Genomic DNA, 20801 nt, shown 5'->3' on the forward strand with positions numbered 1-20801 from the left:
CATCTAATTAAGTCAATTTTTTTTTATCTCAATCATTAAAAACTAATTCAGTGAGTATGTGTGCAGAATCCTAGTACTTCATTCTTATTTTTCATAAAAATTCACCTATTTTGTGATAAACCAATTTGAGGTTGAAACTCATAAAATCAAGAACAAGTTAAAAGATTCAACAAAAGGAAAATAATTAAAAGAAAACGGTTTTGAAAATCAATTTAAAAAGACACTAGGGTTGTGCCATCATCTTAACAATCTTACGTTGTTTTCCCAGTTACTTATGAATTATACATGCATATTTTGAAGGTTAGATTTTCCTAAAGTATGCTCTACTTGGGCCCCTAATATAGAATGTATATCAAAGCAATCCATATGTGAATTCAGATCAATCTAAACATGCAAGACTCGTTAAGCTTTATGAAAACCATGGAAAAACCATGCAACCCGTAAGACTTAGTATTCATCCTAAATTAAATTACAATTATTAACCACAATAAGCCTTTATCAATATCAAGGACCATCCTAAATTAAATTAAATTACAATGTAGTATGTTCCTTTTATGTTTAATGAGATCTATCGTTTCCATAAAAAATAAGTACTAGAAAATTTTGACTTCCAGCTAATTAGGTCTTATTGATAACTGAATTAATCAAAGATTAGGAATGGCATTCGGACCCAAACTTTCTCTTTCTAAATCTAACTTGTAACTTTTTACTTTGAAATCTTTGTTTTATCCCAGAGTCGGCCCTAATGGTGTGCAAAAGGTGCCACCGCAAAGGACCCCAAATTTTATTTACATGTAAATAGATATATATTATATACTTAAATATGCAAGATAATAATAATAATTACCATACCAGCGCTAGTGGTGTAGGCCTTCAATATTCTTGAACATGGTCTGGGTTTGAGTTCTTGTGGAACAATTTTACTATTTTTTAGTTTTGCAAATTTATTAACTTAAAAAGTTGATACAGTATTAAGAAGGATGAAGGACTTTCATCTAAATCTTGCACATGATTCCTAAATTCTTAAGACCGGCCCTGTTTTATCCCACATACAAAATGGGTTTAGAAAGAAAAAGAAGAAAACGAAAAAGAAACCCAGCCAAGGTTACCTCCGACATCCACCCCTACCTCTCCAAACCCATAGATACCCAATGTTCTTCACCCCTCACCAACCACCCAGCCACGCCACTTGCATCTCTCCTACCACCCACAATCTAAGACCCAAATCTCATCCCACCATAATATAGAAGCAATACTTCAACGCTATAATAATAAATCGATTAAGAGAGAAGGTATTTTTGTGGAGGGGTGGGGATGAAGTAATCAGACGTATTTTCACTAATGGATAGTTTTTGGCTTTTTCTTTTTAAACCCATTTAGTGCATGGGGTATTACATAAATTTCAAAACAAAAAATTATAATTTGAATTTATAAAGAGAAATGTCGGATCCGAATAAAATTTCTCTGAAGGTAATCATATGCAACTAAGGTGGACTAGCATTACCTATTGCATGAGGTTAATACCTTCAATGGAAACCCATCAAATTCAGATTGAAAATACATGCCTGTCTTTCAGATTGGAAAGATGGACTGGCGTTGCTCATGGCCTTCAAATTGTATTACTTTGACCCATGCACTGCCCATTTTATTGTCTTTCCAACTTTCAACTAATTTCCAAATTAAGAAAATAAAAGGTGTTTGAAAGACGTTTTAACTCAAATATAAAGTACCAACATTATACTACTGACACAAAACGCTACATAAAATATATATTCATACCATAAAATTTGCTCCTCCTCAAACAGGTTTAAGCCCTTATAATTTTCAATGGACTCCATATTCATCAATGTTTAGAAGCTAGTATGGGAGGATATAAATCTGCCACTAGACACACCACCTCTGTAGTTGTATTGTAGATGACATGGCATATGTATCACACCGACATGGGTCCAAAATATGAACAGATTGATGCAACGTAAGATGGCTACCCATATGTGACGTGGAATAGGGTTTCAGTGGCCCAGCAATGTCGATATTTTATTTTGTCTAGTTGGCTAATAAACAACGGTCACGTTGATCACATCAGAATTAGGTATCCACTGCATCAAAGATTGGATATCCTTAGGATTCCCACAAAATGGATCCGGAGATGATTATTTTCCATGAGAATGAATGGGAGAGGATGATGTGTTCATTAAAAAAGTGTAGGATATGTTTAGGTGATGAATTTTCACATTTTAGGTTGCTTTAGGTTGCGTGTTAGAAATGCCTTTGTGAATCTTCCTGGCCTTTGAAATGGATGAATAATCGTAGTTTGCCAACCGTTATCCTCCTTTTTTTAAAAGCAAAAAGTAAAGTGTTGTTTTTTTTTCTTATCAAATTATGATTTTTCAAGAATATGAAACTAAAAGCCAAATTTTAAGAGCTCAATATAGTAGTTTCACTTTTTGATTTTCAATTTTTTAATATTTTTTAATTAAGACAGTGTTATGAAAGGCTGTTGATTTCTTTGTTGATTTTTTTTTTTAATTAAGTCCTTACTAAAAAATTACCAAACTAAAAGCAGTTACCAGTACAATAAGAATATCAACAATTTTTTATTTAAAAAAAAAAGTAGTTGCCAAATTAGGAACCAAATCTTTTCTGATCCAAAAAATCTGAGTTTAAATATCAAATTATTTGGACCATTAAAATTTGATTAAACGGCTACAAACAGAAAATTTTTCTAAAAATTATAATAATTGTAGCCGTTGGATCAAATTTCAATGACCTGAATACCTTGATTTTTGAGTTCGGTTACTTTAAGTTCAAAGGAGATTTGGTTCCGCCAAATTCGTCTTCAATACAACAAGAAAAAATATATATTTTTAAATAGTTTGACGTGTCTGGACCACTGACATGTTTTTCTCGACATTAAAAGAAAAAACAAACAAGAATTAAAAAGTCAACAATATTTGGTAGTCAATAAATAATACGGACACTTTGGTTTATCTAGCACAGATGAGGTTTTGGATTTAACTAGTATAAACGTGAAATCTGAAGGGATCTTCATTTTTTTTAAATGAGAATAATTGTGGGGATCATTCTACGTTAACCTTCAACGATTTAACTGTTTATTTTTTAAGTTGGATTTCATGGATCATTCTTGAAATATTAGTCAAATTGAAAATGTTTGAGGCATCTAATTGAGTTAAAAATTTTGACAAACACTATGTTCTAAAAACATTGAAATTTCATCATGAGAATCAAATGAGTAAATGGTTTCGAACCAATTTTAGTTTTTGTAAGGATAATCTATGAATGAAGCCTTAAAAATAGACAATTTGGATTTGTTGGGGAGTAGGCCTCACAAATAGTCCCTATTTACTGTTTGGTACGTGGGACGAGACGAAACGGAGTAGGACAAGACGTTCCATCCCAAGTTTGGTGAGCCTAAAACGAGTGGAACGTGCTGTTTCACGGAACAAATTTTGAGTGAATTTTCGTTCCGCCTCACCCCCTTGGAACGATTCATTCCATATCCGTGGAATACAAAATTATAACATCTCTGTCTCTTTCTTCTTCCTCCTTGTTTCCATCCGATGACATCTTTGCTCCCTCTACATTTCATCCCGTCCCGTCTGCATACCAAACGATACCATAAAGATCCCTTTGGATAAACAGCATGTATATGTCTATACTAGAGGCGGTTAAGTGAAGGGGTCATTTTTTGTTTTTTTGAACATGGGAATTAGTTGTGCAGTTCACACCATATTGAACTTAAACAATCTGAATTATCTATGTTTTAATTTGCACATTTTAGATCATTTTTGTAAAATATTAGTTAAATAAAAAATATTTAAACCATTAATTCAAAGAAATTGACAAACGTATTAACGATCCAGCTTCTTCGCACCAATGCTTTGGACGCAGGGATTCAGAATGAATTTCATTCCTGCACGGATAATCTGAGTCACACTTGTTCCAATCAGATGGGGATGGGACTTGTGGGGACCCATATCCACTCATGTCACTGACACGTCAAACTTAAAAGAAGAAAAATCACACCCAGTGGGCCCACCCTCTGAAGCCGACTCACTCAACTGGTCCCAACCCTACCCATCTCTCGGTCTTCACAAAGGGCCCAAACTCTCTGGCCCATGCGACCATACCAAAATCCTCACGTGTCCCGCGTCGCTCTCACGTGTCATGAATTAATTGGAAAGGCACTACTCAATTTATTTATATTATTATTTCATGTTCATGGTGTATTACAGGCCACTAGAATTTGGGCACGTGCAAGTTTCAAAATTAAGATATTTCTCCCAGGCTCCAAAATCAACGCACCTAGCCTTCTAGGCGCAAAACATTGAAAAGTCCTCTTCGGTACGAAGTTCCCATACCATCATGGGCCTGATGACAGATTACGATTTTCTTATCTCCTAATCTTTCTCTTTTATTTTTTCTTTTTATCTTGTATCGATCTTTTTATAAAAAAAAAGAATAAAGAAGAAAAATATGAGAGGAAAAAATGAAAGGTGATTAGAATATAAAGGAAGAGATTCTACTGTTGTGATGGCGGTGGTACAAATTGGCACCAAAAGATATGTCAAAAATTTTACTTTTCTTTTTCTGACCCATGTTTATGGCATGGTTATTTTGGGAATTTTACTTGAAAACCAAACCCGTAAGGATATGCTAAGGTAGTCGACATTGATGCATTAAGAATTGAAATTCGAATTTGACTGCAAGAAAATAATGCGCACTATCTTATCCTTATTTTATGGATCTATTTGAACGATCATTACGTTCAAGTTCAAAAATAGTTGTTTTACTACTTTAAGCTACATTGAGGGGAGAGGAAGCATTTGAATCCAGGGAGCCATGACAAAATGAGTTGAAAATGAAGAACTTATTCACCAAGACAATACAACTCCCGCTGTTTATGATTTGTTTAATCATTAATTTTACCACCAAGGCTAACCGCAAGTTCATATCGCCTGCAATGACTGGTATCATTTCATCGACCAAATTTTTGTCTATTTCATGGTACCACGTTGATACAATCTTTGATGTAATACAATTGTTGTATCTAAAATTTTTTAAATCGGTAACAAGTTTAGAGTGCACAATAAATTTTTTAGAGTGTCAATAACAACACCATTGCTACATATAATATTTTGTAAATCCATAAAAATCGAATAATAGTTTCAAATATTGATGTAAGCGCTAGGAATATATGAGAATTGGTTTTTCATTCCTTTAGCTTTGAATAGGTTTTAGTCCACCATATCATATTGTATTATATTCACTTGAATAGGTGAATTAGGTGAACCAAGTAATTCTAAACACAAGTAAATTCCATCTAACAACTACAAAAACAAGACTTTGGAAACAAACTCAAGTGTCAAGAAGCATCACAATCCCTAATGGCCAATGGCCGCCCTCTCCTTATCAAGGTGTAAAGATTGACATATAAAATCAAAATAGACACATTTTGTTTTTGGGTCAATAAAATATACATATTTGAGTTCATACAAATTTGAAGAAATATTATGATAAATAATACTCCCACTTACTTCATAAGAAAATTCAAAGTTGTCTTTTTCATTCATTTATTAAATATTATGATAAATAGATTTTAAAAAAAAGCAATGGATAAAAATGATGGAAGAGGATCCTCTCCGGATCCACTTTGTGGGAATCATAGGGATCCCCATATCTTAGTTGTTCATCGTACATCGTACGGCTATTTTTCGTTAGGTACTATTTTTATTTAATTTTAAATAAAAAGAAAACAAATGATTTCTGACCGTACGGTGCACGATGAATGACTAATATGTGAGAATCCCTAAGATCCCCACAATTTGGATCTGGATGGATGGGATCCAAATCCAAAAGATAATTGTCCTAACTCCCAACTTCTTTTCAATTTTTTATACAACTAATATCAAGGGAGGAGCCACTAGTAGTATATCTACTAGTGTGAATAAGTCAGATTCTCGTTGATAGTGTGTTCGATATTAAACAATTATGTTGATCTATTATGTGACTTTACACAACTCTTCACGCATAAATATTTTTAATTATTTTAATTGTAACCCCTTGTAGCTTTCATTATAATTCTTTTTTAACAGAGTGATATTTTATTACTCTACTTTACAAAAATGAGAATTTGAACACGAATAGTCTCAAATACTGTAAATCAACTGACCTAACTCTCATGAATAGGACGTATCAATTTCCAAGCCAAGCGCAAGCTGAGCCGAGTCAAACAAGATGCCTTTGTCACAACATAACTTCTCCATCTAAGCATCCTCTCGACTAGGCTAGCAATTTCTTAGGCGAACCATTAATCCGACAAGAAACAACACGAAAAATAGCATATTCCGAGTTAACTCTTTAACGAGTCAGACCGTTATTGGGTCACCTGTTAAGAATCTATTAACGAATTGAATCGTTGTTAGATCACCAATTAAAATAACGATTATGACACATTTTAATAAAATAACGAGTATAACACGAAAACGACATAAATAGCACAAACACATCCGTTTGCCAGGTCTACTCTCGACCATGAACGTCCAAATCGCAGATGCCACGCCCGCAACGAGCAAACCTTTCTTGTATGCTCTCCACGTGTCCCGTACGCATTCGCCACATCACTTTCCTCTTTTTTCTCTCACCTCTAATGTTTTGAACTTTAAACCCTCGTCGGAACACTCTCGGAATTTTTATCTCTCATCGGAGCTCTCCTCCTCAGTGGGTAGAGAGAGAAAACGCCACGATTTCTAGAGAGAGAAAGGAAAGCGAAGTTCGGAAAACAGAGATTAGACTATCTCTCTCGTGCTTTCTAGGGTTAGGTTTTTTCCTTTTTCGTGTCGAAGTTCAAAGAGAAAAAGAAGCTCCGAGCTAAAAATTAGACGTTAAAGGTCGCGATTCTTTGCTTTATTACTGATATTTAAATTGGAATTATCTTTTTCTCGGATGAATTTTCTCGGGAAAATTTAGCGTCGACTGTAAGTTGCTTTTTGCCCATTTATCTGGTTTTTCTATGCTGTAAAATTCCTTTTATAAACCGACGAGTCTTCCACCTCAAGCAAAGTTGTTCTTACAAGTTTGAATTTTAGATAAATTTTGTTTGGGAAAACAAAAAATTGACTGCTTTTTCTTGGTAGCAATTTCCCCTTGTTTTTTCTTTCCTTTTTGTGATATAAATTCGTGGAGTTCTGGTAGTAGTGGGAGTAGAATCTGCTCTGAATGTTTAGTTTGGATAAGAAAGTTTCAATCTTTGGAGAAATTGGGTTTTTTTGTGATGTTGGTTTTGTGGAAATTGGAGAAAATGTTGAGTTAAACTTGATGAAGGGTCGGAAAATTGATTTGGCATGATGTGGATTTTGTGATTAAGGTGGAAATGATGGTTGGAATGGGGAATTCTGGAATTGTCTGAGGGTTGCAGCATGAGTTGCAGCGTGAGGAGCGGCGGAAGAGAAGAAAGGGAGCGCGAGCAAGCGGTTTTGAGGAAGTCTGTGGATGTCGAGCCCAACTCGGGCTCGCAGAATGGTTTGATTGCTGCCCAGCAGCTGACAATTGACGAGAATTTGCTGGTGGACCCGAAATTGTTGTTTATCGGGGCGAAAATTGGTGAGGGAGCACATGGCAAGGTTTATGAAGGAAGGTCAGTCTCAATTCCTTTTCAGTCAACTCTTATGCTCTCAACTTAGTTGCTATTTACTTTGCTTGCTTTGTATGGTTAAAAAATGTAATGTACTTCTTCGAGATTAATTTGCTGTCGATTAACGTTTTATTTGGATGACTGCAAGTCTTGATTATCAGCTTAAAAGTTTTGTTTGTAGATTTGTGAGAGTTACTGATTTTGGTGTCATCAGATGAATTAGGTTGTACCATTGTGTTATTGGGAGGAATGTTTGTGAGTGGTCTGTGTGTTCTCGAGTGTAATAGTTATGTACATGTAGTCTAATGATTTTTCAGATACGGTGATCGAATTGTTGCTGTCAAAGTCCTCCATCGTGGGAGCACTACTGAAGAAAGAGCTGCGCTTGAGAGTCGTTTTGCCCGTGAAGTTAATATGATGTCCCGAGTAAAACACGAAAATCTTGTTAAGGTAAGTGCCGTGATTAAACATCTTTAGTTCATGCATGCTCAAACGGTTTGCAAACCGTTGGCTTTCATATTGTTTCACTGGAATTCTTAATTTAATTCTTCTTTCTACAGTTTATTGGAGCTTGTAAGGAGCCGCTTATGGTGATAGTTACTGAGCTATTACCTGGGATGTCACTTAGGAAGTACCTGATGAGTATTCGTCCAAATCCATTAGAACTCCACGTAGCAATTAAATTTTCTCTGGACATCGCTCACGCTATGGAATGTTTACATGCCAATGGGATCATACATAGAGATCTAAAGCCGGGTACCGTATTGCTAGTTTGAGCTGTACTTCACTTCTGTGGTTTTTTATTGCGGGATAATGTATAGCGGAACAATTGGCTTGTTTATATTTTATCGGATAGTGCTATTCACACACCCATTTTTACCTCCCACACGCCCTTGTTAATTTTTGTCCATTGATCTTCTTCAATTCATCTGATCCAATGGCTGGAATTTGGGAGGGGTGTGTGGGAGGTAAAATTGGTGCTGGGATAGCACTACCCTACTTTTTCAATTGACAGACATTTTTTTAATAAATAAAATTAAGTAAAGAATCCAATTCTTATAAAGGAACCGTTGTGTCTCTTTCCTTTTACAGTTCTGTTAAATAAATTAGACGAAATTGCAGTGGTGCTTGAGCTAGAAGTTTACCCCCTTGCCGCAAATGTCGCTTATAGTTTTCTCCAAGTTGAATTATTCTTTTTGTTGGACTTCCATTTAGTTCGGAAAGTTGCTTTCATATGATCAGTTTATGCTATCCTAGGACCAACAGTTTTGAAATGATAAATGGTAAAAGAATGCAGCTTCACTTGGCAAGACTAGGCTGTACTTTAGTTCTAGATGCTTGCCCTTTTTATTTTCAGCTGGGTTATGTGATGCTGTTTTTTCAATTTAGTATTATTACTCTTGAAAATTAGTAAGTTTCGTTTTCGTGGATCACATGAAGCATTTTTATGTGGCTCAATTAGTATTATTATTCTTATGGTTTTTAATGATACATATGAAATGTCTTATTGCAGACAATTTGTTGCTTACGGCGAATCAGAAACATGTAAAGCTTGCAGATTTTGGTCTTGCAAGAGAAGAAACGGTTACAGAGATGATGACAGCAGAAACTGGGACTTACCGCTGGATGGCTCCTGAGGTTTGTCAACATGTTTATCTTGCTCACTTAAATTGGGGAGTTTTAATGAAAAGCCAACGGTACTGTTCATTTTAACCAAAAATCATATTTTTACACTAAAAAGTCAAACCTGGTATTATTCACTTTACTCTTTATTTTGTCCTTATCATTAAAACTCAAAGTTTTCAAGCCTTTTTCATTAGTTTTCCTTACTTTTAATTGTTGATACAAGAACTTTTATTTGGTTGAATAAACTGGACCGGTCTAGTGCTTTTTGTTTTGGTAACGTTGCATGGTTGTGAGTAGAATGCAGAACGATAAGTTATAACTCTCGTTCTGCCTTCTGAACATATTTATAGACGCATTTCAATTGTGTATCTATGATAGATAGGTTTGGAAATGCTTCATTTGAAATACGAATATTGCCAGAACCATTTTATACCTTGATTTGTCCATAACTACTCTGGTTGCTGGGGATGATTTTGGGTTTGGAAGGACTTTCCTACACGCAGAAACATAGACATTGATAATGACTTGATGCAGATATTTAACTGTTACATATGGATTCTAATTTCGCTGTGCGTGGTTTCTATTTTAATTAGGGTTGGAGAGGATGAGTTCGAATCAAAGTATCATTTAACAAAATGTTAGAACACTATCAATCATGCAACGTTATGTGCTGATGAGTCAAGCTTTGTAGTTCCATTCGGGTCCTTTTGGTTGGTTTTTGTTTCTGAATCTGCTTAAAAGCTATATTGATCTGCTTTAATGTATCTTGCAGCTATATAGCACGGTAACTTTACGCCAGGGAGAGAAGAAGCATTACAATAACAAGGTCGATGTATATAGCTTTGGGATTGTCTTATGGGAATTATTGACTAACCGCATGCCCTTCGAAGGCATGTCCAATTTGCAGGCCGCTTATGCTGCTGCTTTCAAGGTATAAGAATTCAATCCGTTATTTCTGTTAATGCATTCGGTCATTCTGTGCAGTCTGTCATTTCTGTTAAAACCAATATTCCTTTTTATGTTGCTTACTCTTGCATTGTTGTCGGAGAATGCAGCAAGAGAGGCCTCTACTTCCGGAGGACATATCGCCCGATCTTGCATTTATCATTCAGTCATGTTGGGTTGAGGACCCTAATCTAAGGCCTACGTTCAGCCAGATCATCCGCATGCTCAATTCGTTCCTCTTCAAACTCTCACCACCCTCACCGCCTATACCAGACACTGACACGAAAGAAGCAGCCGCAAGTAACGGTCCCATGACTGAATTATCTGCCCGGACAAGAGGGAAGTTCGCTTTCCTCAGGCAACTGTTCAATGCCAAGAGGACCAAGAGCTCACAGTGAGCAGGCAACATATTTTTGGAAACCATCTTGTTCTAACTGAAGAACAAGGCAGACACACGATCGTAGATACACAATTTTAGCGAATTCGTGATCAATCACTCGAAAAACGATGATATGATGTGCAAACGACGAGAAAACACGAAATCAAATAGTGTTTGATGGGTGGAAAATTCATCAAGAAAATAAACAGAAAAAAATTGAGGATGGTTGTTGCGTAGGAGGTTACCTTATTGTAAAGGAACAATTTTCTCTTCTCATCAAATGGAATCCCTTCTTTTAAGCTCATTCCGTGTATTTACATTTGTAGCCTTGTAGGTAAAGAAATTCCATCCAAAATAGTTTGCTGATGGAGGGTTGCAATGGTCGTAACATCTGATACGAACGTCGTCGTTTCGGAACTCTTCAGATACATAATCGAATCCCAATCAGCTGTCGAAAGCTCAGAGCTTTCGGAATGGAAGATGCTGAGTGTGAACCTCGCCGTCTCCCTCACGCTCTCCAAGCTTCTGCAACTTCCACATTTCTCTTCCATGGCGCAAGTCGAATCGGCCCAAGCTTTCCTCACGAAGGCAGGTCTCTTCTTCTCTCACCAACCCATCGTTGGAAAGCTCGTTGCTTTCGCGTCGCTGTCGCCGCTGGGATGCCTGGCGCACGCCCATGCCCTGTTCGAAGAGACCGCCATGGACGATCCCTTCGTCTGCAACACCATGATCAGAGCTTACAGCAACAGCGTCTTCCCCGTCAGAGCAATACAAATTTACAACCGTATGCAGGAAATGGGTGTTGGGTCTGATCACTTCACCTTCAATTTCGCGCTCAAGGCTTGCGCCAGAGTGGTGAAGCAGATGGAAGATGGTGTGAAATCGCACGGATTTGGGGTGGATAGAAAGGGAGGGGAAATTCATTGCCGAGTTTTGAAGTTGGGGTTCGATCGTGATCTGTATGTGCAGAATTCGTTGCTTTTTGTGTACTGTCAGTGTGGGTTTGTGAGACTTGCCCGGTGCGTGTTCGACGAAATGACTGAGAGAAGTGTTGCCTCTTGGAATATTATGATATCGGCTTATGACCGGATTAACAATTTTGAAACCGCGGATTCTTTGTTTCGATCGATGCCTGAGAAGAATGTGGTTTCCTGGAATACTTTGTTGGCAAGGCATGTTAGGTTGAGCAACATTGAGGCTGCGGAAATGGTGTTCCGAGAGATGACAGGGAGGGATTCAGTTTCTTGGAATTCTATGATTGCTGGGTATGTTCAGGTTAGCGATTATGATGGAGCATTGAAGCTCTTCCGTGAAATGCAAGTTGCCGAGGTGGAAGCTACTGAAGTAACGCTCGTATCGATCTTGGGTGCTTGTGCTGAAACCGGCGCGTTGGAGATTGGAAGGAAGATCCACGAGTCCCTGAAGCACCATAAGATTGGAGGGTATTTGGGGGTTGCCCTTGTAGATATGTATTCGAAATGCGGAAAAGTGAATTCAGCCTGGGAAGTGTTCCATGAGCTGAAAATGAAACCTGTCGGCTGCTGGAACGCCATGATTGTGGGTCTGGCCGTACATGGTTACTGCAAGGAGGCTCTGAAATTGTTCAAAACTATGGAAACGCAGCATGGCGAAGTCAGGCCTAATCGGATTACATTCATTGGCGTTCTCATTGCGTGCAGCCACAAAGGTTTGGTGGAAGAAGGACGCCGGTATTTCAATCACATGATTCAAGAATACAATATCATACCGGACAATAAGCATTACGGTTGCATGGTTGATCTTCTCAGCAGAACGGGATTGCTTGAAGAAGCCTACGAGATGATCAAAACTGTGCCTTGCGGCTCAAGCTCCTTGCTGTGGAGGACCTTGTTGGGTGCTTGTAGGGTACATGGAAACGTAGAATTGGCGGAACAAAGCTTTCGGCAGCTTGCGAAATTGGAGCCTCTAAGGGATGCAGATTATGTTTTGTTGTCAAACGTCTATGCAGAAGCAGAGAGATGGGACGACGTTGAGCGTTTGAGGAACGAGATGATTTGTAAGGGAGTCTCCAAAACGCTCGGCTTCAGCCATGTATAGATGAAGTAATTGAAGACAAGTTATGATTTTATATGGATAATTGGATATAATTTGTCAGCAAAACAAAACCACTTTGTAACAGATTTTGTCAATTGAAATTCTAAAATCTTACAGGTAATTATGTTAGTCAATTTTCATTCTATCGTGCAAATTTGGGTTGGAACTTAAGTATTGTTAAACAAGAGTGTACAAGAAAAAGATGTGCGAAAATCACGTTATTTTTGTTATCCGCTTTGAAAATATTTGTGAATGGTGGTCCAAGGACCACCTGGTATTTTCCTTTGAAAAGTAGTGATTGGCCTTCATGTGCCTTACCCTGGCAGGCATGCAATGGTGCCGTGCCTGCACTTTGTCTGTGTTTGCATGTTGGCGAGTGGTATTGGGACTTTGAAGGACTGATGAAAGCAACAATGCATGACCATGATCGACACTTTCCTCTGGTCTTAATTGTGTCATATAAATGTCACTGTCTACTATTTTGGCTATAGACAAAGGTTCCCTCATTAAAAGCAAAGAAAATTACCTCCACCTGGAACGTACTGACTACACAGATGGTACAGTGACGATATGTTATCGTTTATTCTGGTTTGAAGGGTGTCATATAGACAAAGGTTCCTTTAGTAAAAGGAGAGAAAATTTACTTGTACCTTACAATGAGATGTTATTATGATGTCGTAAGCTAATCACTTATTGTTATGTGTTTTAACTTTTTTATATAAGAGTGTGGGCCTATCATGAGCATCTCAAGTGTAGGATGACTTCAATGACACAAGTACAACGTACTACGATGTCATGTACTAATGATGCAATGTCAACTGTCCCTAATAAGAGTGTGGGACTATCACGAGCAAAGGTTTTAAAAGACGTTAGACGTTAGTCAGGAGGCGAGTTAGGGCCTAGCACCTAAGCGGCTAGACGGAGTTTAGACGGGCACCTAGGTAGACTATGCGTATTTAAGTAAATCTATTATATTTTGTGTAAATAAGTGTCTATTTATACTTAATATATATATATATATATATATATATATAATTTCAATATAAACTACAAAATAGAATTACATATATATTATGAAACAATGGTACATAATGATAAAATGGGGAACAAGCATATAATGTGTGTTCGTTTAAGTATTCAACAGTCTCTTACAATTTATTGAGAAAGATAAAATGCAAAATGAAAGTTATTTATATTTTGTTTAAGTGAGTTGCAACCTAGACGGGTGTCTAGGCGGGTTAGGCAGTCTAGGCGAGCACCTCAGCAGGTCTAGGCGCATTTTCTTAATTTTCAAACGCCTAGGCTTTAATAGGGGCGGTGACCAGCCGCCTAGCGTTGCTACAACAGAGATCACGAGTATCTCAAGTGTATGATGACTTCAGAGGCACAAGTACAATGTCATTGTGACGTTATATACTAAATTACTAATGATGCAATGTCATGTGTAAACTACACCTAATAAAATGGTAATTTGAGGCTTTCCATAGTCACGTATTTAGGTAAAAGTACATTTGTCTCTTTAAGTTAACTGCACTTGTACATTTGGCTCTTGAAGTTAATTGAAATTGTGGCCTATTTTGATGGAAAGACATTCCCTTATTTTTAAGAGAATTTTAACGAAGAGCTACTGGTACTGTTCATTTAAATGAAAAATCATATTTTTACACTAAAAAGTCAATCATGGTACAATTCACTTTACCCTTTATTTTTTCCTTATCGTTAAAACTCAAAGTTTTCATACCATTTTCATTAGTTTTTTTTATTTTTAATGAAAAGACTTTTTCTTTTCCTTATAAGCAAGTAATAAGTAGAGAAAAGACTATTCCTTTTCCTTATAAGCAAGTAATAAGTAGAGATTTTTTTTCCAAAAGACTGTTAGTTTCCAGTCTTTTCCTTTTGTTTTTGGCCAAATTGCCAAAAGCACTTTTCAAACAAAATTTATTATGGATTTCTATTTCCGCCAAATTCGGATAACTCGAAGATTCTAAATTTCAGATTCGTTGTCCAATTTTAGTTTGAATTTCAAAGTTTTTTATTACTATGCACCGAAGTATAATGCCTTGGAGTTTTAAGCGGTAAGGTGATTTGAATTCTTTGACAAAATAAAAATATGAACTATCACATTTTTGAGTCTTTGTGGAAATTTCTTGAGGAGGACATTGGGATCAAAATAAATAAAATAAATTAGTAAAATAAAACAAAATAAAAAATAAAAAAAATAAAAAATAGACCAACAAGGCAACAACAACCGAGCTTCAATCCCGTACGTGTGACCTGACCACAGTGTAAGACGGCAATGTTGTTGACCGGTCGGAAGCCGTCTGATCAAATCAGAAACGCACGTGGCGGAATCAGTGTTGCGATTAAGGGAAGTGCGCACGCTAATGCGAACACACATAGATGCGAGAAAACAAACACTCCAAGTCAATGCCGTCTCCTCGTTGTAACTCGGAAGCTGGTAGAAAAGTAAGCGAAATTTACAGAGAGAGAAAGAGAGAACTGTAGAGAGAGAGAGAGAGAGAGAGAGAGAGAGAGAGAGAGAGAGAGAAGGGGTGGGAGAAGTACACACACAGGAAGAGAATGAGAAAGATTGGATAATCTTTCCATGGATTTTTGAGATCCAGAGGAAGAAGGAGAAAGAGCTCCAGCTTGTTCGACATATCGAGTTCGAATCGAAGATTTTTCAGAGTCAAAGCAGCCGAAGAACACAGAGAGAGAGAGAGAGAGAGAGAGAGAGAGAGAGAGAGAGGGAGAAGTCAGCCGAAGAACAAGTCCTGGGCTTTCTCGAGAAAATGGTCGAACAGAGAAATCTCCAAAAACCCAATTCAGAAAACGCCACGATTTCCCAATCCCCTGTGGGTTTCTGGGAAAGTTTCCAACTTGGTCCTTTGAATTGAGCTCCAGAACCCGAACAGGCAACTGGGTTTAGTGTTTCGAATTTGGGGTCGGGTTTTATCATCCGTGATCAGAAGAAGAGTGAGAGGGTTTTGGGGCAGTAGTGTGATGAGAAATGGGAGAAAATGCAGCAGCTTTGCACACAGCTGTGAACTCCGTACAGGCATTAGGAAGAGGTTTCGACGTGAACTTCGATACAAGGTTGCTATACTGTAAGGGAGCTGTGGGTACGAGGATTCTGGAGCTTGACGAGGATTGCACCAGGGATATCTGCCTATATGATGAGATAGTTGTACCGGGTGTTTCGAGGGACATCAGGCATTCGCAGGAGGCCGGCGGCCGGCAGAGCTCTGGAGTCTGCAGCTTCCATGAGGTAATGCTTACGGTTTCGTTGTATATATGGGATTGTTGTTTGATTGTGTACTTAGGTTGTTGTGTTTGCTCTGAGGGTTTAGGTGGATGTTGTAAGAGTTTGTGAATTGGGTTTAGGTTGCAATTTTTCAAACATTTTACTATGATGTGATTGTAGGGAAAGTGTTTAAGTTATGAGATTGATGTTCATTGAGAAATATGTCCCAAATTTGAGTAAGAAATGATGGGTAGTTGCAGAAAGTTAAATGGAACTTCATAAATGTGTTTGTTTTTAGCGTCGGACCGGTTTAATGTAAAGGCATGGAAAATGGTCTGCTCCATATGACTCCGACTCCATGTTTTGTGTCCTGCCACAGTTCATGTGTGATAATAATGTTCGTAAAATTACTTCCCTCGATGCACTAGCTACAACGTGTTAAACCTTTTTAAGAATGTACTGGACTAGGAAATAGCCGGGCGATTGAACGCTCAGCTTGTAGGTACTTGTTTGAGCTAGTTTAGCAACCAAGCAAGAGCAGCATCTTAGTGGTATTGAGACATTGGTGATTGTGCTCAACAGCATTTATGTCTGTTGCATTTTTTTAAGAGGCTGTGGCTTACTTTTAACACTGTGTGTGTGCTCGCGCGCGTGTGTGTGAGAGAGAACCCCTAAGTTATTTAATGTGATCCTCGTGGCAAATGGTTGCAGATGGTTGAGTATTTCAATCAAAAGTCTAACGCATCTGGCAGCTTTCCTCTTGGGAGTTTCAACTTTGCATTTAGCTTCACTGGTTCAAAACATATTGATGCTGCAGCCACGAAGACTCTTTGTGTGGATGGATTTTATATTCCACTTGCTAAGGTCCAACTTTTCAAATCCCCAATAGTGTTGCAAGAACATGTTAAACAGGCTGTCCCAAGTAGTTGGGATCCAGCATCCTTGGCAAGGTATGATTATGTATAACTTTAGTAGAAATATGGTGATGAAATAGTTACAAATGTTTCCTAATAACTGGTCACTCTTTCTTGATAGCTTTATTGAAAATTTTGGAACCCATGTCATAACATCAGTAACAATTGGTGGGAAAGATGTAATTTACGTTAAACAACACCATTCATCCCCATTGTCTACCATGGAGATCAAAAACTATGTCCAGGACATTGGAACTCAAAGGTTCTCAGATACAGAAAGCAATGGAACTTCAGGTCAAATGAAATTCAATGATAAGGCTAGTTCCACTTTGTTTCTTTTCCTTTTTATTACTTAATAGCCTCCGTCTTTACTTGAAATTCAATTTCTGAGTATCACTTTTTATGTATATACATTCAGGGTGGAGATCCTGGTTTATTCAACAGTCAAGGGATATATCCTCAACCCACTAGTGCACCATATCTTGCTGGGAAAGAAGTATGTAACGCATTTATTATTTGTCTGCAGTATCTCTGATGCGCTTGATGGTTTATCATGAGAAACAAATTTAAAAAAGTATATAGTTGCTTCTGTCTCTGAACCTCCTTACATATAATATAGTTTACCATTTCTTAAATACATAAGAAGTACAGAGTAAACTCTCACCCAACCCTTGATTTTGGCATACCTTTGAACATTTAATCACCTTGCTACCGAGTTGTGTTAGTTCTAGATGTTATTTCTTACTACCTTAAATTATTGTTGATGCAGGATGTCACGGTCATTTTCAGAAGAAGGGGAGGAGACGATCTGGAACAAAACCACACCCAATGGGCAAGAACTGTCTGTTCCTCTCCAGATGTAATCGAGATGACATTTTTTCCTATAGCAGCCCTACTGGAAGAGATACCTGGAAAAGAGCACCTGACTCGAGCTATTGGTCTTTACCTTGAATGTACGACAAATGAAATCGTCATAGATCAGTTAGAGTTTTCTTTTTCCTGTAGTGTGCTCTAGCGTCAGCAGCAAGGTAATCCTGATAAACGGTTTTGAAATTCTTCTTGTAGATAAGCCCCCAATAGAAGAGCTGAGATATTTCCTGGAGTTTCAAATTTCTCGAATTTGGGCTCCTGTATATGATAGAAATATTGGGCATCAAAGAAAGGAACCTGTTTGCCCATACTTGCAATTCAGCATAATGGGGCAAAAGCTTTATGTCAGCCAAGAACAGGTATGTCTTTTTCCAGTAATCAATCTCTCTTCGCTGAGCTCTTCCATCCTTTAGGAGGCATGTATCTGTCTTTGGACAGAATGAGACAAAAATTTGCTCCGTTCTGTTTGGGAGGGGCCTGGATTATATGAGACAGAGGGACATCACGTCCTTGAGATGTCTAAATAGCCATTTCATTATTTTTTGTGATTTCGCAGTCTGAATTTGATTCATGGTTTGATAAAAAAAACCTTAGTTGTCAAAATTACGCATCCTCCTTGGTTATGTCATGTAATCCCCATCAATGAAATTTTACAATGTGCAGGTTACTGTTAAACGGAAGCCAGTCACAGGCCTACGGTTGTATCTAGAAGGAAGCAAGCAGAATCGACTTTGTATCCATCTTCAGCACTTAGCATCTCTTCCAAAGATCCTTCAACCATATTGGGACAGTGATGTGGCAATTGGTGCTCCCAAGTGGCAAGGACCTGAAGAGCAAGACAGCCGATGGTTTGAACCAGTAAAATGGAAAAACTTCTCTCATGTGAGCACTGCACCAATTGAGAACCCTGAAACCTTCATAGGGGACCTCTCTGGTGTCTACATAGTCACTGGTGCACAGCTCGGAGTGTGGGACTTTGGATCGAGAAATGTCTTGTACATGAAGCTATCATATTCTAGGCTGCCAGGCTGCACCGTACGGAGATCCTTGTGGGATCATACGCCAAATGAAAAGTCAAAGAAAGCAACATCCACGGGTGACTCAAGTTCAGGTTCAAGAGAACATGTCGCTGGCAACAAGTTGGTGAAGGTTGTGGACATGTCGGAGATGAGCAAGGGACCACGAGACCATCCTGGTCATTGGCTGGTTACCGGTGGAAAGCTTGGCGTGGAGAGAGGGAAAATTGTTCTAAGAGTGAAATATTCGTTACTAAGTTATTGAGTCAGTTTATAAATTTGCAAGATTGATGTGCACAGTGGTGGTTTTTTGTTAGGTGAGAGGAGGTGTCTTTGATGTTCATCCTGGTTGTAAACTTTGGCTGTGTGATAGACACGACAGACAAAGAGTGAGAAGAGGATTGTGTATTTGAGTGGTTTTAGCGTGATTAGATGCTGCCTCTTGAGATGTATTTGTAAGTAAAATGTTTGATATGTAAAGTTAATTTCATGAAAGAAACCATGTTTTAGAGCAATTATATCCCTCATTTACTAGGATCGTAATTAATTGAATTGTTCCTGCGTATGATAGGGTCCCAAGAGACATTCTTTGGAGGATTTTAGAGAAGAAAGGAGTACGAGTAGCATATATCCAAGCTATAAAGGATATGTATGAAGGAGCAAAGACTGCCGTAAGAACTCATGAAGGACAAACCGAAAGCTTTCCTATAACTGTAGGATTACATCAAGGCTCATCCTTAAGTCCTTACCTTTTTGCGTTGGTAATGGATGAGTTAACAGGACATATTCAAGATGATATTCCTTGGTGTATGCTTTTCGCAGACGATATAGTGTTGATAGATGAAACTCAGGAAGGGGTAAATGCAAAGCTTAACCTTTGGAGAGAAGTGTTGGAATCTAAAGGTCTTCGCCTAAGCCGATCAAAGACAGAATATATGGAGTGCAAGTTCAGTGCAAATGGAGGCCAAAACGAGTTAGGGGTGAGGATCGGAGATCAAGAAATACCAAAGAGCGACCGTTTTCGTTACCTAGGATCTATCTTGCAAAAGAACGGAGAATTAGATGGAGATCTCAACCATAGAATACAAGCTGGATGGATGAAGTGGAAGAGTGCATCCGGCGTGTTGTGTGACCGCCGTATGCCACTGAAGCTCAAGGGAAAATTTTATAGGACGGCAATAAGGCCGGCGATGCTGTATGGCACAGAATGTTGGGCGGTGAAACATCAACACGTACACAAAATGGGTGTAGCGGAGATGAGGATGCTTCGTTGGATGTGTGGGCACACGAGAAAGGATAAGATTAGGAATGAGGATATCCGGGGTAAAGTAGGAGTAGCCGAAATTGAAGGAAAGATGAGAGAAAATCGGTTACGGTGGTTTGGACATGTGCAAAGAAGGCCTACTGACGCTCCGATTAGAAGATGCGACTATGAGACAGAGGTTCAGGGCCGAAGGGGTAGAGGAAGACCTAGGAAAACTTTGGAAGAGACTCTAAGAAAAGACTTAGAGTACTTGGATCTAACGAAGGACATGACACAGGATCGAGCACAATGGCGTTCTAAGATTCATATAGCCGATCCCATTCAGTGACTTGGATTTTCCAAGTCTCCAACCGAGAAGTTTTCCTCACTCGGGAAATTAAGGGAACACTACCCCAACCTACATGCTCCACCAAGAAAGCTTCAACATACAGGCTTCAACAAAAGAAAATTCAAAGAACTTAGCGAAGAAGGCTTTGGTGTATTTAACACAATACGTTGAAATTAAGGAAAACTTATTTATTGATATCCCCGATAAGCTACAAATATGTACATATACATGAGTCAAAATAAACACACAAGAGGGAGCCTTCACAAAGGTTGCTTAGGAGAAGTCTCAGCAGTCGGTAGAGCCCCAGAAAGAGAAGGCACCGGAGGGGGATCATTTGGAGCCTCAGTACTGGACAGAACCCTAGAAGGAGGAGGCATCAGAGGTTGATCATTCGGAGCTTCATTACGCGGTACAGCCCCAGAAGACGAAGGCAATAAATGCCTTTGGAACAAACCCACAAATCTCTGATGATCAAGTAAAACCTGACC

General features: G+C 38.3%; 3 protein-coding genes across 5 annotated transcripts; all 3 read left to right on the forward strand.

Moving 5' to 3' along the window:
- Window positions 1–6337: 6337 nt before the first annotated feature.
- On the forward strand, window positions 6338–10908 carry LOC103433750 (serine/threonine-protein kinase STY13). 2 transcript variants are annotated; one of them, XM_008372029.4, is made up of 7 exons: window positions 6338–6911; window positions 7388–7657; window positions 7972–8104; window positions 8215–8410; window positions 9168–9292; window positions 10053–10211; window positions 10336–10908. In XM_008372029.4, exons 2-7 carry the CDS (start codon window positions 7440–7442, stop codon window positions 10621–10623), a joined length of 1119 nt encoding a protein of 372 aa, XP_008370251.1. In that variant the 5' UTR covers window positions 6338–6911; window positions 7388–7439; the 3' UTR covers window positions 10624–10908. The 2 variants fall into 2 exon arrangements, with proteins under 2 accessions (XP_008370251.1, XP_008370252.1); XM_008372030.4 differs by having other exon boundaries at window positions 6701–6998.
- A 74-nt stretch (window positions 10909–10982) lies between these two features.
- Window positions 10983–12798, forward strand: LOC103433749 (pentatricopeptide repeat-containing protein At5g15300-like). The gene has a single exon (XM_008372027.4). The coding sequence runs from the start codon at window positions 10983–10985 to the stop codon at window positions 12678–12680; it is 1698 nt and encodes a 565-aa protein (XP_008370249.3). The 3' UTR covers window positions 12681–12798.
- Window positions 12799–15069: 2271 nt separating this feature from the next.
- Window positions 15070–19281, forward strand: LOC103433748 (MACPF domain-containing protein CAD1-like). Of its 2 annotated transcripts, XR_011580170.1 has the most exons (8): window positions 15070–15945; window positions 16633–16871; window positions 16957–17152; window positions 17254–17331; window positions 17605–17788; window positions 17901–18064; window positions 18369–19187; window positions 19232–19281. XR_011580170.1 is itself a non-coding variant. In XM_029101327.2 (7 exons), the coding sequence occupies exons 1-7, from the start codon at window positions 15688–15690 to the stop codon at window positions 18984–18986; spliced, it is 1737 nt and encodes a 578-aa protein (XP_028957160.2). In that variant the 5' UTR covers window positions 15070–15687; the 3' UTR covers window positions 18987–19236. The 2 variants fall into 2 exon arrangements, 1 of the variants encoding a protein (XP_028957160.2); XM_029101327.2 differs by having other exon boundaries at window positions 18369–19236.
- The last annotated feature ends 1520 nt before the right edge of the window (window positions 19282–20801 follow it).

Source organism: Malus domestica, chromosome 04 (assembly GCF_042453785.1).
Source record: "Malus domestica chromosome 04, GDT2T_hap1".
Classification (NCBI taxonomy): domain Eukaryota; kingdom Viridiplantae; phylum Streptophyta; class Magnoliopsida; order Rosales; family Rosaceae; genus Malus; species Malus domestica.